The sequence below is a fragment of the Gossypium hirsutum genome, chromosome A11 (genome assembly GCF_007990345.1).
Source record: "Gossypium hirsutum isolate 1008001.06 chromosome A11, Gossypium_hirsutum_v2.1, whole genome shotgun sequence".
Lineage (NCBI taxonomy): Eukaryota > Viridiplantae > Streptophyta > Magnoliopsida > Malvales > Malvaceae > Gossypium > Gossypium hirsutum.
The window spans coordinates 111,164,446-111,181,400 of NC_053434.1; the positions used below are offsets into that span (position 1 = coordinate 111,164,446).

Consider the following 16,955-nt stretch of genomic DNA (forward strand, 5'->3'; position numbering starts at 1 on the left):
AATAACGTTAGTGACTGTTTTGTTATTTTTCAAAAATTGAATAACTAAATTAAAACCTAAATGAATATTTTGTCAACTACCTAGATTGAGTAACTATTGATGTGATTTAATCTATAATATTCGGATCAAATCGGATTGAAGCTTGAATTTGACGCATTTTAATTTTTTTTCCGTCAAAATCTATTTGCCCCTCGAACAAATCTTCATATGTCAAATTAAAAGGCATTTCCATCCTTTTCCTAAAAGTAATAAACAATGATGACACCTTTTGTCGGGGCTAAATTAATGCAGAAGGAGCCCGCACTGGCACATCATTTATTATTAGCTGAAAGATCCTGTGAAACACTTACCCCAGGAGCTAAACATGTTGAATTTACCTGAATCTTTCAATATCCAAATAATTTTGGGATACTTGTCAGACAGGATTCAAACACGCTCATTTCTTTTGGAATCTCATGGCCCATGAGGGTAGGTAGGTAGCGGAAAACATGTTAAAGGAAACCTAGATTGAATGTTAGATCCCCAAGCACTTTTATGTTCCACTTTAACATTCTAAATAATTCCTAGTTATTCACTATTTTCAGTTTTTTTAGAGTTTCAAGACAAAAAAATAGATGGGGGAAGAAAGAGCTACAATGTTACAGTCGGAGCCTTTGCTTGTTAGAGAAGGAGCTTGTGAGAATAGTTCCACTGTCACCGCTACGCTTGTTCTTAGCACTATTGTGGCAGCTTGCATTTCCTTTGGCGTTGGATGTGTTGTAAGTAGATCAATAACCACATTTTGCATATACCGAAGCATAAGTTACTTCTCATTCACCATGTTCCTTCTACTTTGCAACCTCTTCTACTTCTGACCCAATTTTAGTTAGCTTGTATTTTTTGTATCGTTGTTGAAGTTTACTTGTCTACTAGTCTTGAGGAAATGTAAATGATTGCTTGAACCTTTTCATGATTTTTGTTTCAACAGATTGGTTATAAATCACCTACTCAGTCTGAAATCATGGAGGACCTGAGTCTTTCTATTGCAGAGGCAATACAAAATGCTGGATATGCATATCATTTTTCTTATGTGGGTTAGTGGGTATAATGAGAAGCCAATTTGGGATTTCAAACAACTTTCTAGCTGTTCAGTTTTCACTTTTTGGTTCACTGTTAAAATCTTGGATCAATTCTAGGGGCATTTGTAAGTGGGAAGACTGCAGATCTGCTTGGTCGTAAAGGCGTAAGTTTCTATATGACTACTGAACTGATGACCATACTATTTCTAGCCATTTATTGAATGCCAACGGTGGTCGGAAAATCGTGTCTAATTCCTCAATGTCTTGAACTAGACCATGTGGGTTTTGAACATATTCTACATTGTGGGATGGCTTGCAATAGCATTTGCAAAGGTCTCTTCTGTTTTCCATTCTCTGTACCAACTTTTCCTTTATGGATATGCTCCGTTGCTTTCATTCGCTTAGGTGTTGTATTATCGTGTGTTGGAAAATGAAAAACTGGATTTTCAGAATTGAAAGGAGTTTTCTGGTCCGAAAAATGAAAAACTTTCATGGTCGGAAAGGACTTTTCGCTTCGGTGTTGCTTCTCCTGGTCCGAAAAATGAAAAACTCTCAGAATTGAAAGGAATTTTCTGGCTAAACAGTTGGCTGATATTCCAACATTTTGCAGGTATCTTCAGCTGGATTATGTGTTGGCAGCTTCCTTACTGGGATGTCATTCCTTTTACAGGTTTCTTTTGAAAAAACCTACATTCTTTTACTTTTGGCTCTTCTTTGTGCATATAACAATGCATTAAAACTTAGGTTACCACAAGCAGGATCATCCCTTGTGGAGTGAAGGAACTCCAATTTTGGCACTGATTAGCATTTGGGTAAGTTACTTTCTCTTATAGCATTGAATTAGGGAATGTAGTTTCTTTGTTTTGTTTTGTTTTTTTTTTTAAATTATATGCAAGCTAGAAGCTACACATGTTAGAGATTAAAAGATAATTATGTTGCATGTATTTCAGGTGCATATGGGGTCAGTAGGGATGGAAGGAATTCCTTGGATTATAGTGGCAGAGATTAATTTACTTAGTTTGCTAACTTTCTCTCCATTTACAAATCCATCCTATGTTGCTCCAACTCTTAATTTTTCTAGGAACATCCTTGTCTCCGGACAAGGGTACGTTGATATGTTCATCCAAAGATCTTCCAAGTATATGTTTTACTGCACATGTTTAACAGTGAAAGGATTATGTTTCAGACTTTCCCCATAAACATAAAAGGTGCAGCTGGGAGCTTAGCTGGTTTGACTGGGAATATTTGTTCTTGGACTGTTTCATACAACTTTAACTTCTTATTCCAGTGGAGCTCAACAGGTGAGTAGTGTCGGTTGGTGTTTTAACCTTGTTTTAGCTTTTGATCTAAGAAAAAAATGACTTGTTTTGTGGAATTTTTGTAGGGACATTCTTCATATTTTCAGCAATTTGTGGTGTTTGTGTCATATTTATTGCAAAGATGATACCGGAGACCAAGGGGCGTACACTTGAAGAAATACAAGCACCCCTTACTACTTCTCCATAGTGAGAACCAAGTGTATTGAGTAACTATTTGATATACTTTCCTGCAACATTCCCTTGTATACACATCTCGTGTATTTGGGGTCATTGTAGCATCCATTTTAGATATTATCTAAAAATTGCTAGAATGTATTAAAATTTTAGAAATAATTTTTTTTTTCAATTTTTACATTAGAAGTTGTTTAGATTAATTAATTTTTATTTTGTATAAAGTATAATTTATTGGAATTTAAATGGGGTTTATAAAAATAAAATTTTAAGCAATAAAGTATTTATAAATATTTAGTGAAAAATATATAGAAATTTCTGCTTATTCAAAATTTAGTTATAAATAATATATATTAGATATATCATATAAAGAGAGAAATAATAATCTTAAAAAAAAAAGATAATGATTCAAAAATAATTCAAAATTTTACCCACTTTTACAAATCAACTTATAATTCAGCCTTTTAACCTGCGTTTCGGTGAGATTTGCATGGTTAATGGTGCAATCGCAGCTCTATCCATCGTTTGGATAACAATAGATTTGTACACCCCCACTCATACTAAAGGTCTATTCGAAAAATAAAACAGTTTCTAGGATAAACTTTTTTAGTTCAGTTCGAATTAAAAAAAAACAAAGCAGTTGTTTTTTTATTATTTTTCTATCATTTTTCTATTATATATTGCTACTATTTTATTATTATTGTTTCGATATTATATAATTCTTATTTTATTATTGATTTTGTTACTATTTTAGATATATTTACTTGCTAAGTTACTATTGACTTAAAGTTATTTAAGTATATATATTTTTTAATTTTTTTTATTTATTGAGAAATTTTTATTTTAATAATTTTACTGTATATGATATATTATATTTTTAAAATTTATTTTTATATGAAAATATTGAATGCCGATTAATTTGAATTTAAGTTTTAATATTTTTATTCAGATCAACCTTAAATAAAATTTTAAGTCTATTTTTTAAATTAAGTCAGACTCAAATCTAAAAAACAGACTTCAATTTTCTATTTAACTTTAACCCAAATTTTTTATTTAACCCAACCCATAAATAAATAGCAAAGGCCGGAAAATCTCACCACACCACAATTCATTTTTCCCACTGCCGCTTTAAGGGCTTTTAACAATTCAATTTTCATTCTCGTCCTTTCCTTTTCTTTTAATCAATGCTCTTTCCCTTTTTTTATGCAACTGGATTAGCTTTTTTTTTAATTGACAATAAAAAAAATAATTTTATATAAGTAACTATATAAATAAATATATAATTAAAAACATATAAATATTATGGATTTAATTCATTTAATTTAATTTGATCATTTTTAGTTTTTATATTTTTTCAAAATTTAAAATTTCAATCCTCACCAATGATAACTATTAAATTTATTTTGCTACTTTCTAAATTTGGTGTAGTAAACTTATTATTGTATGTGTAATATCATGTCAATTTATTGTTCTAATTAATGGATTAATGAGGGTTATTTACGTTAAGATCGAAATTTTAAAATTTGAAAAGTATAAAAACTTAAAATATACAATTAAAAAATATGGACAAAATCTACGACTATACGCATAGTATAATATTAGTAATTGAATTTAATCAAATAAAATTAATTGCTACTTTTTGAATCAGGACTAAAATTTTAAAATTTAAAAAAGTATAGGAACTAAAATGGGACAAACCTCAAAATTATACATGAACTTTGATTTAATATGCAATTTGATACATGAACTTTTATTTGGTGTAATTATACACATGAAACTTTGATTGTGGTTCAAATATATTCATGAAACTTTCATTTTGATTCAGTTATACACATTTAAAGAAATAAATATATCCAATTATTTTTATATTAGATAAATATAATTATTTTTATGCAATATATAATATAAAATGAGGCTATATCTATAATTGTGTTAATAATTTGTGAGAAATGGATCAAATAAAAAATTCATATATAAAATTGCACAAAATCAAAGTTCATGTATAGAATTGCCCATCGAATCTAAGTGTTGGAAAATTTTGGTTTAAAAAATATTTTTTTGTCACAGCGGAAAATTAAAATTTTGAAAATCAAGTCGGTTTGTGATATTTACAATAATAAACTTTTCTCGAAAAGTACATGTGCTTTGAGCGAGACTGATCATAGACATTCTCGGCTTTCAACCGAATGACCTTCTCCGCTATTCTCATACCATAAATTGTTTCAAGTGTAAGCTCAAACAATCGTGAACCAAACATAGAACCAAAAATGATTTATTACTTTTAATAAGATATTAATTTTCTCTCTCAATAGAAACCGTTAGAATTATTATTCTCAGAAAATAGAATTTATACTTAGAAAATAAATTCTCTCTACCTTTTGGGAGAATAACAATATCTTAAATTTGTATTGAATTTGTGTTATAAATAACTCTACCAATGTCATATATTTATAAGGAGAGAGGAAAATTCTAGTTGAATCAGTAAAACAAATAATATTTACTCAATAGAAAAACTAGCATTCTAGTTAAACTAGAAGGTGGGGTGACACTCCCTAGTTAAATGCACTAGGGTTGTTACCCTCATATGTAATATGATGGGAATTTGAGTTTCTCTTGTATTGGGTCTAATTAATTGTGTTATCTAAACTTTTAACCCAACACCTTATAATTTAAATAAACTTAATACATGTTTTTCTATTTCTTAAAATAAATATTATTTATTTATTAATGTAATTAGATAATTTAATTTTTCCAATTTAAATAATTTTTTCAACTTAATTCCAATTTTGTTAAAGTTATGACAACTTTATCGTAAAAGAATCTATGAGAAAATATATTTAATTTCCATATTCAACGGATTTACAATTATTAATTAATTTAATTCTATTACTGAACTTCAATTATTTAATAAAATAATAATTCAAAAAACTTAAATTAGTTCTCAAGTCATTTCTATACTCAATGAGAAAACATATTTATTTGGGAATGTGACCTATTTCTCCAACTTTATCATTTCTATCAATTTTTGTTCATTTGATTTTACATGCAATTCATTTCTAGTTTAAACAATCTAGTGAAGGGACCAATTGAACATATGTAATTAGGGCTCAAATAATTTATAATTAAGTTCTAACTTTTCACCTATTAATTATAAACTTATTTAGTTAAGAAGTCATTTCACTATAATATCGTGATTTAGCTCTACCTAATTACATACCATTACAAAAAATACTTAACCAGTGCTTGTCCAATGACTTTGTCATAAGTGTGTTACCCTCATAAGCTATATTTAATCTCTTTGGGATAAATTAATTCTCCTTATGTGATCCTATTTTTTATTATGTTAACAATTACATCTTTCATGAAAAATGAATTAATATCAAATAGTATTGATTACAAAGACAAAGGATCTGTGACCTTGTTTACTTTTCATCTATTATGTAATGTCGATGAGAAGATATCATTTACTTATTAGTTGGGCTATGAATTCCACTTGTGTGAATGATACTATATATTGCAGAAGTCACCTGACGCACCAACTTTCAATTCCTTATCTATTTGAACTCAAGCTTTTACTTACATCAAAGTAAACGAGTCACACATATATAGTCCATCATCCACTTAGGATTAAGGTATGCCACAGTGAACGTCACGAGTGAATAAAACCATAAGCGAATCTAGAATTTATTCTACTTAGATCCTATCCAATATACTATTAGTCTAGTCAGTAACATCTATATATGTCTTTATGTTTTAAGAGTCATTCACTCTAATGCTTAAGACAAAACATTTTCCTAATTGGACTTGATAGATGTCATATTAGTCTTTTAATCGGTTTGCTCATTTCCAATTAAACTAATGAAATGTTTAAGTTCACCTATTGATATAAGTTGTCTTTCCATATTACAAATCAACCACGTAATATTACTTAGTTTTAGTCAAATGTTAGATAGACACTGAGCCAATATTTACTTTCATTTTATTTTTCGTGCAAAAATAATTAAGGGTAATATACAATGATATTAATGTAATTAATGAATATTATTATTAAACTAATTTGTTCAAAAAAGACAAGTGTATATAAACAAACATACAACACTTATGACACCAGATCCGTTCGTGTATAATTTTGAAATTTATCCAAACTAAAATGTACAAAGCCTAAAACTAAATAAATTAAAATATCAAGACTAAATCCATAACTTTGGAAAAGTACAAGGACTGATAAAAAAATTTAACCATTAGATATTTGTATATAGGCTAAGCTTCATTGTCGCATAAACTCTATCCATAACAAAGTTGCCTATCGACTCCTAAGGTTCTATAAATCAATTCAAATTTCACCAAATGCAAATCATAAACTTGTCACTATAGCAAAACTGACTTTTAGCGGCGTTTTTTTAGGCCTTTAGCGGTGCTTTCAAGTGCCACTAAAACTATTTGCGGCGTTTTCCCAAGCGCCGCTATTTCCGACGCCGCTAACGTTTGCAGCGTTTATTTGAAAAAAACGCCGCTAAAGGTCGTGACCTTTAGCGGCGCTTTTCCCGCAAACGCCGCTAAAGGTCATGAAATTCAAAAAAAAATTATAAATTATTATAAAAATCGTGAAAAATATAAAAAATTTAAAATTCATTATCAAAATATTGAATGATATAAATATAAAAATTTTCTATTAAAATTTTAACTTTAAAACTAAATACAAAAATTAATGAATTTAAATTTACAATTTAAAATAATAAATTAATAGCACAATTAAAATTCAAAAGTTAGAACTCAAGTGTTTTTTACCTGTTCAATAAATAATGGCATGGTCTGTTTCATATTTTGTATATACTATATGGTATTACAGTGTTCTAGCCTTTAAAACCCTCCACTATATAAACATAATAAGGACAAAAAAGAAAACGCAAGAAAAAGATAAAAACCTTCTGTAATGTAATTCCAGTAGCTTCTCTTCTCTTTCCCGTTGCTTTTTCAGCTCAACCTCTGCCTTCATTTTTGCTGCTGCTTCAGCAGCTAAGATTTGAGCTTCAATCTCTGCCTTTCCTGTGAAGGTTCAATCATAATCTATAAGATCTCAGGGCACACTATTGCCTCACAAATACTTAACCAACTTAAAACTACTACTACTAATAGAAACTGGTCCCTGTATGCACCAAAAGGACTAATATTCCTAATCAATCAAAACATATCTCCAATTACCATTAAATATAGATATATATCAAGCCAACCAAACAAATCATTTCATTTCTCTCATTCAAAGATAACCTAAAGATACTAGCACATCAAACATGAAAGAAAGCGAAACTGTGGAATTTGGTTTCAAATTTATTATCACATAGGAAGGCACATATTGCATCATCCTGATAAGATTGGAATGGCAGACACAAGCAAGAAAACAAGCTAAGTTTTTTAACAGTTCAGAGATTAAAGTAGTTCAAAATCTATAATGGCAAGTAAAAAGAATTTAAGTGAACAAGTTATTTGATAGAGAGCTTCACTTCATCTTTTTAATTCCATTTGATGAGAGAATTAGAAGACCTTTTCGTTGTTAGCAGCCAAAATAAAACTTTACATGATCCAGTAGTGCCTTCTTCTGAGCTTTCAGAATATATAAAAACAGGGTTTATCATATTTCATGAATTAATGTTATCAAATTTCATTCATGTGGAAACCATGTATATAAATAAAACAAAATAAGAATAAATTGTAATAGATTAATACATGTGATTAAAAGTATTAATTGATTAATTTGCTTCTAAAAATCTTACATTTCATCTTAATTCCAGAATGCTCCTTTACTTTTTATATAAAAAGAATCGTTGCAAAAATTCCATGAATACACAACATTTTTACTAAATTAAGCATGCATAAATAAAATCAACACCAGAACATAATTAAATCCATGTCTTTTTTTAGCATGCGTACATACACATAAGCATATTTGCATATCACATCATGTAATACACATGTCCTAAAACATTCTCATTCGATCACCTAAAGTAAGTAAATATAGAAACCTTGTTTTCATCACTCACTAGTATCAATTTGATCTTTCTATTTCCTAGCTTTAGCTAATATACCTCGGCTAACAGAAAGTAGAGTGAACTTACGTGTTATCCTAGAAGCAACCGATATGATAAGCTTCAGGAGCATTAGAACCTTGATCTAATGTTGAGGAAATAGATTGAGTCGATGATTGTTTTGAAACAGAAAGAGTTCGATAAGGACGATGTACAGGAGGTAAGATTAAAGCTGATTGCATGTCCATTGCCAATAGCCGTCCGCATTTGTTGTACCAAAGGGTTCATCGTTTTATTACCAGAGAAGAATACAAGCTAATGAGAATTATTAGAGAATGAGAAAGAAAATGAAAGAGAAAGCAAACCATACTTGCAGACTTTGGTGAATAAAATTTGGTAGCTGCATATTCAGTGCTACAAAAGGAAATGCATACGTACATCATTAGCACGAAATAGCTGCAAAAAATTGAATAATAGTTCAGACATTTATATAGAGACCATACCAAAAGAGAATGCAATGCTGTTTTACTTCTGATTCCAAGGAAATACTGGAGGGCAGCAGTAGCGTGCTCCTGTAATAGGGAAATAGTTATTAGTATAACAGAAAGCTTCAGCTTAGTGGATATAATTAACCCAAATTGAATAAAATAGTGTTCACATCATGACTAGAATTTTAGTCCTCTCAAGATGGCTGCACATTACAAGGGAAAATTGACACAACAATATAAAAACAATACAAAAAGGACAGAGTAATTGATGTTCACAAATAACCTGGTAGCACCATAGATCATAGGCTTGCGTAGCTTTATTGCATACTCAACCAGTGCAAAAAGATTGGTTAAAAATTATATCGTGCCACAAAATGATTGGTTAAGGGAATTTCTTTAACAACAGAGATAAAATGGGTAAGTGGTATAGTTTAAGTACCACTTATGACAACAAAAAAGTTTAAATATCAATTTGGGAAAATAAGTATAGTTTAGTTATCATTTTGTGATTTAAGTATATATATTTTTTATATAAAAATATAAAATGAAAAAAAAAACACTTAAAACAAGTGAATTAATCATTATTCAATTGAGTTAAATCCATTTAACTCATCACAGAAGTCTAGGGTAATATGCTGGCAAATGGATAACCCCAATGTCATGATGTACAAATGGATAGCCCCACCTTCCTTCTTTTCCAGCCGGCAAGCAATTGATCCGACACAGATGTCACTGTAATATGCTGAGTTAGCACGCAAAAGAGTGATTGTTAGAACAAAATACTAATTTTTGGATAACACAGGCTATTCTCCAACTTACTCTCATTAGGTCTCAACTCATGTAGTAGCTATGTATAACAATCACATCATTTGTTACGTGAATATGCATGCGTCACCACAAACAATTTATTCCGAGCCATCAAATTGAATAAAAAATAATTAATTACAGCTTTCTAACCATCAATGTGTAACATAGTAATTGATATCATATGATGAAGCCACTATGACAGAGACATTACAAACATGCTCTGCACATTCATAAGATCAGAGAACTAAAAGAGGATAGAGTTGCTCCAAACTTCAATTGAGTGTATTTCTTAGAGCATGACTTGAGGATTAAGGAGAAAATAAAACAAATATGCAGTTACGGTATCACTAATGATAGCCAACGATATGAGCAAATTATAAGCACCAATAGTATGTATACTGCCAAGCTTCAATGATATATACCAAAATAAAAAGAAAATGGCGAGGCATGCACATAATAAAATTGATAACAGCTAGCGAGACTTGTCATGAAAATGTATAATAAATTTGATTTGCCCAAATGTTTTTTTATATAGAAAAATGGTGAGTTGCTTACCGATTCACAATTATGAAGCGTGACTAATTTGTATTGGCGAAGTCTGTATAGCTCGCCAAGTTAAGAAGAAATACATATCTCTTGTCACACCGTGGTTAAAATTTTGAGAAATGTTTTCCACCAAAATAAAAATAAAAATTTGAGAAGTGTACCAGCTTTTTTGTGGGTTTCAAGAGTCATTTCAACTAATTTTAAAGATGGCAATTGGTCCACGTTTACCGTACTAATTATTAACCGAAGAAATTAAAGGGAAAAAAATGGTGATTTAGACTATAATTCAACTTTTAAGATGGTAGAGAGCCATTAACTGTAGATTTAGTATTATGATAAAAAGATCTTAGAAGAAAATAATGAGAAATGAAAATATATATCATGGGGCTTGCGAAAAAAAGATTCTATGGTAAATAAACAATTTAATTAAATGCAAATTCACATTATTTTACCTAAAAAAGGTCGTAATTATTAATTATATCAATAAGTGCCCTCCAACGCAAGGCAGCAAATTTCAGAATCAGGAAGTCTTTAGCCAGGGTTTTTTTGACTCTAAAGTTCGCCAGAAAACTTCAGGGATAGCTACTACCCACTATTTAATAGTGTAAAAGCAATGCAGGATAAGGAAGGATGTATTAATGTTACACAATATGCAGAAGATCATGGAAGAAAAGGTGACTGGACCAGCTAAGATTGGTAACATAAATATTTGAGTGTAAGGCAGCACAAGCACAACAGCAGAAGCAAAGAGTGTTTTTGAGGCATGTTTTCATGAGGATGACTGGTGACACGCATTTTTAGAGTTTAATAAGCCCAGAATATTGACCATTGAAACCAAAACACAATAAATAGAGCAAGCAATTCAATATAGGTCGGGTTATCTAACCTAAACTATCTAATCCTACAAGGAATTGCTTCTACCAATGATCACATGAGAAGAAACTGAACTGATAACCGAAAACATGTTTACGGTATCGAAGGTCACTCATGTGTAGGTTGTAGTTTCAAGACAGCCAAGTTCATCATTCAGTAACTTGAAACATCAAGGATAAAGTTTCTAGTCTTGGAGAATCTATACATATTAAACCATTTTCCAATCATGTATAATCAAATGCCAATATAAATCAAACTAGCCCATAAAAGGCCATCAATCTTCCGACTCAAAGAACCAAAAAGCCAAAATCAAACGCAGAAATCAAAACCAACAAAATAAATTCCCATAATAGGAAACTAACTACATACGCAGAGGGAAAGAGAACAACAATAAAATTCCCAATAGATGGCATATACTAAAGAACACAAAAGAAAAAAATATATAAATGTCAGCATGCTAAAGTCTAGGATTCAAAAGAACAAGTAAATAAGAGTACCTCGATTTGATGGACTCACCAAAGGTAGCCTTCAATCGGGTTTGATTTCAAAATGAAATCCCTTAATCTTTCTGCTTGCTGCAAAAATAAAACAGAAGTGAAATCGAAGTCGAAATGAAATAAAAAATAAACGGCTTGCTTGCTGCAATGAAATCAAAATGAAAGAAGGAGCTTTGGGTTTGATTAGAAAATTATAATACCTGTCGATCGAAAAGAGAGAGGGAGACAGCAAATGGGTTTGATTTAGGGAAATTTTGGGGTTTTGGGGGAACTATGTTTTGGGAGAAAATGAGGGTTTCGGGGGAACTATAATTTAGGCAAATGGCTTAGTCAGAGAAAGGCTGAGAAAGAAAAGGGAATTGGGAAAGAAAAGGGAATCGGGGGAGAGAAATAGAAGTACAGGCTGAGAAAGAGAGTGGAATCGGGAAAGAAGGGAATTGGGGGGGAGAAATAAAACGGCGTCGTTTCAATCAAAACTAAAATTTAGCCGCATATTTTATCAAAACGGTACCGTTTTATTTAAAATAAATTACTTTTTGCGGCGTTTTTATCATAAACGCCGCTATTGATTGCCTTTTGCGGCGTTTTATATAAACGCCGCTATTGCTTGTCTTTTGCGGCGTTTTTATCATAAACGCCGCTAATTTTTGACTTTTTTATAATTTTTATATTAAATTTTTATATCTTTTATATTAATTTTAAATAATTTTTTTAAAAAATTTAAGTAATATTTAAAATAATTAAATTAAATTTTAATTTTTTTATATATTTTTATATATCAAATTGTTTAGATTAAATATTTTTAAATATAAAAGCATTAATTGATTACATAAAATTTCATCATTTAACAAATTTCATCATAAAATGGAGATATGAGTTGGGATATTTAGAATTGTCTTTTTCTTATGTAAACCAGTGAATGTTAGAAAAGAAAGCTGCTTAAAATATTTCCATAACAAGTATAATATGTTGTTGGAGTTTCAACACACTTTAACCGGGTAAAGTAAGAATTTCAAACAGAGCACCAGCAGAAACGTATTATACCCGGGTAAAATATGAAGGAAAATTTTTTATTAATATATAAATTTAAAATATAAATTTATTAATATATATATATAAAGTAAACTCAATCAAACAAGGAAAAGATAATAAATTCTTAAATATATAAAATTTTATTAAAACAGCTTTTCAGGAAAATATTTTCAGGAAATCTGCCAAACAACAGAAAATATTTTACACAGATTCATCCAAACACCAGAAAAGTAAATCATTTTCCAGAAATCATTTTTCAAGAAATTATTTTCCAGAAATTATTTTCCAGAAAACATTTTACCTGCAAACAAACGGAGCCGTAATATTATCTCTTTTACGAATATTTAAGAAATTATTTAATATATAAATTAAAAAATACTAATTAACTAATCTAAACCTAAACCCCTAACTTTTATCCCCTAAACCCTAAATCATACAACATAACCCTTAAATCCATAACCCATAACCCCTAACCCATAACCCCTAACTCCTAACACCTAAACCTTAAACCCCAACCCTTAAACCATAAACTGTAAACCATAATCCATAAACCCATAATCCATAATCCATAAACCTTAAAATAGTAACTCTTATATTTTAAACCCTAAATCATATACGCTAAGCCATAAATCTTAAACTATAATGATAATTAATTCAATATTTTAAAATTTATTAAGACTATCTCTTTTACTATTATATAAGAATTTATTTAATATATAAATTAAAAAACAATAAGTCATATACCCAAAAAACTTTAAAATTATTTTAAATAACAGTATTTTAATTTTTTTCATTTTTAACAAATATTTTTCTATAATAAAAATTCGAAACACAATTAACTTTATGATTAAAATAACAATTAATTTTTATATAGACTTTTAAATTAATTTTTATATAAACTTTTAATAAATATACGAGTTAAATAATATTTTCTCACATAGGAGTGTTAAATCTTAAAAAGAAAAAGTAATTCTCTTAACATACTTTAACAAATTGAATACTAAACCACTTAATCTGTAAAAGCTAAAATATGAGATAAGTATTTGTACTTTTCGTAAAATTAAAATTTAGTCATTATATTTCTATTCTTAAGAATTTAATTCCTCTATGTTTCAAATTTCTGAATTTAAGTTTAATTATTAAAATTACTTTTATTATTATTAAATTCGCTAGGGATTTGGATGTCGAATTTGGGAATGGGTGATAATACTTTAGGGATTTAGGATGAGGAAGAAGGGGGAAATAGAACTAGGGAAAAATGGAGAAAATGTTAAGTGTATCAGGTGTGGGTAAAAAATATATAAGACAGATAAACGACGAAGTTTTGAACAAAATAATTTAACATTAGCGGCGTTTATAACCAAGCGCCGCTAAAAATGCACCTATTGCGTCATTTAGGATTTTAAGGGTTATAGTTTAGTGTTTAGGGTTTGTTAGGATTTAGGGGTTTACTATTTTAGGGGTTATAAAGCAGTGCTTATGATTTTTTGGGTTTAAGATTTTAAGAGTTATATGACTTTTAGTGGCGTTTTACCAAAAGCGCCGCTACTACTCTGTCTTTTAGCGGCGTTTTACCAAAAACGCCGCTAATGCTCTGTCTTTTAGCGTCGTTTTACCAAAAGCACCGCCAAAGCTCTGTCTTTTAGCGGCGTTTTACCAAAAGCGCCGCTATTGCTTAGTTTTTAGCGGCATTTTTGATAAAACGCCACTATTGCTCTGTGTTTTACAATTTTTGCGGCGTTTTTTAATAAAATGCCGCTAAAACCCCATTTTCATGAAGTCCTCTGAAGGAAGAACCTATACTTGACACTTCAAACCAAATTGCTGCAGTCGAAGCAAACCCCACTATCGGCCTTCATGCAACATCCACCTGAAACTATTACCAGCGTTTGCCTTCGTCCACCTTCGCCCAAACCCACCTTTGATAATATAAAATTTTGAATCAAAACTTTGAAAATCCCACTTCTTACCCCCTTAATCTGAATCCCAACTTCGAGAAAAAAAAAACCCCCGGAAATTTCTTACATTTACATTTTCGACAAGAAGATTTCGGAAATTTTAAATAGATAAAGAGAAATTGAGTATAAAGACGCATTGAATGACAAAATTAATAATTAAGATAAGAACAAGATTGTGTGAGAAAGCAAGTTGAAATTCCTTCCTATTCTATCTGTCAAAACAAAACGAAAATCATTAATTAGCAAACATGAATATCTATACTGAAAATAATAACAGTAACTCTTTCTTCATTCGATCATCAACTACTAGTAATCTTTAAACCCCCCCCCCCCCAAAAAAAAGTCTTATCCCTGAGCAAAATGGGTAATATTCGAGAATTAATGTGATTTTTTAGGCTGGAAGAAATAAAAATTTTGGAATCAAAATAACAATAAAAAAAAATCAAGTGTTGGGTGTTATTCAGCTTGAGAAAATTTTAGGAAATTAGTGGAAATGTTAAAAGAGATAGGAAGATAGATAGATAGGTAAATATGTTAACTAGGTTTAGTAGGTAAATATATATAAAATAATCTTAATATTCTAAAATTAGGTAAATTCAACTCAATCTCACTGAAGTGTTAGTACATTTATATTTTAATCATTCAACTTCAAAAAGTTATAAAATTATTGTTAAATGTTCAGAAGTTTTTTATTTAATTTATTAAACTATTCAAAAGTTTTTATACAAGTCATTAGGCTGTTAAGTTTTTTTTTATTTAAAAATTTTGGTAACGAGTCTCAAGCAACGATTCAGCGATCGGTATTGTAAATTAGTATCCATCGACGAGTAGAGCATATCATATATCTAAGTTGATCTGAAGCTTAGTATTAGAGATTGGAGAAGAAAGCTGTTTGGATTTTGATTTGCAGATTCATAACATTTTGATTCCCACGTTATGGTTGAAAAAAACAAAATTGGTTCACCCAACCTTGTACGAATTTTTTTAAAAAAATTGAAATTTAAAGTAGAAGTCTTCGAGGACTGGGTTGGACATAAGTATTATACTAACATATTTTAGGTTTACCCAAATTCGGCTTAGTCCAACCAAAATTATTGATTTAAAATTTTGCTTAAATTCATCCATATTTTTAATGTGTTAACTTAATCTTATTTTAAGCCTGCTCAAATTATCTTTTTAGATTTTTTAAAAGGTATTTATGTTACTTCTAATTTAATATTTATTAGTTTTATATGAATTTTCCATTTATTAAAATGTTTTATATAGGTAATTTAATATTTTAAATGCTTAACATTTTCTTAAAATATTTTAAGCATTTCCTTAAAATATTTTTTTTAATATAAAGTATTCATTTTTTTTTGAAATTATCAATGGCAAGTTCTGTAATCCGTCATGATAAGAACCATATTTCCATCAATATATTGCAATTTGCAAATAGTAAGAATATTTCTTATTATATTTTAATGTTGTCTAATTTTTATATTCTTTTTCAATCGATTATGAATCCAATTCAATTTTATGAGATTCTGATAAATGATTGGTGTAAAAATAGGATTTTTTTTTAAATTTTGAATTAAATTATTAGTTAACATCTCAAAAAATTATTACAAAATAATTAATTAAAAATATAAAAAACCTTAAACCCTATTTTAAATAAACAAAACCCTAACCTTAAATCCTAATTTTAATAAACAAAACCCTAATCCTATTAAAAATGGTACTAAAAAAATCAAGGGAAAAGAACTTCCTGAAGCGCTTTTGCTAAAAATGACAAAAAGAGTTTCCAGCTAAAAACACATTTTTACGTGTCAACTGATAAATCTTTTAATTAGAAGCATTTTTCAAAAACTGAAAAACCATTTAACTAAAAGCATTTTTCAAAAATTAGCCCACTCCCGTCATTTTTCTTTGAATCGGCTTGATATTTTACTTTTTAGGCATTTAATGAAAAATTAGCCTTGAGCTTTACCTCCATTTTAAGGGAAATTAACCTTTTTTTTTCCAATACTATTTTTAGTGGTACTCGTTCAAATTTCAAATAAATAATAATTACATAATAATTAGAATTTTTGTCGGGGCTAAATTATTGCAAAAGGATCCCCACTGACACATCCCTTATTAGATCCAAGCTGAAAGATACTGTGTGACTTAACCCCACGAGCAAAAATTGACTAATTGAGTGG

General features: G+C 29.4%; 1 protein-coding gene across 2 annotated transcripts; it reads left to right on the forward strand.

Annotated features, from left to right (window-relative positions):
* Positions 1-575: 575 nt before the first annotated feature.
* Positions 576-2,744, forward strand: LOC107887869 (sugar transporter ERD6-like 14). 2 transcript variants are annotated; one of them, XM_041079847.1, is made up of 7 exons: positions 576-758; positions 968-1,391; positions 1,669-1,728; positions 1,817-1,870; positions 2,009-2,163; positions 2,245-2,359; positions 2,443-2,731. In XM_041079847.1, the coding sequence occupies exons 2-6, from the start codon at positions 1,335-1,337 to the stop codon at positions 2,255-2,257; spliced, it is 339 nt and encodes a 112-aa protein (XP_040935781.1). In that variant the 5' UTR covers positions 576-758; positions 968-1,334; the 3' UTR covers positions 2,258-2,359; positions 2,443-2,731. The 2 variants fall into 2 exon arrangements, with proteins under 2 accessions (XP_040935781.1, XP_040935780.1); XM_041079846.1 differs by having other exon boundaries at positions 2,009-2,359; positions 2,443-2,744.
* Positions 2,745-16,955: the final 14,211 nt, after the last annotated feature.

Excerpts from the sequence above, each read along its gene's own strand:
- LOC107887869 (XM_041079846.1), top strand. The coding sequence starts at position 1,335 with ATGTGGGTTTTGAACATATTCTACATTGTGGGATGGCTTGCAATAGCA. Across the intron at positions 1,392-1,668 it reads TTGCAATAGCATTTGCAAAG|GTATCTTCAGCTGGATTATG; the intron begins GTCTCTTCTGTT and ends AACATTTTGCAG. Across the intron at positions 1,729-1,816 it reads GGATGTCATTCCTTTTACAG|GATCATCCCTTGTGGAGTGA; the intron begins GTTTCTTTTGAA and ends TACCACAAGCAG.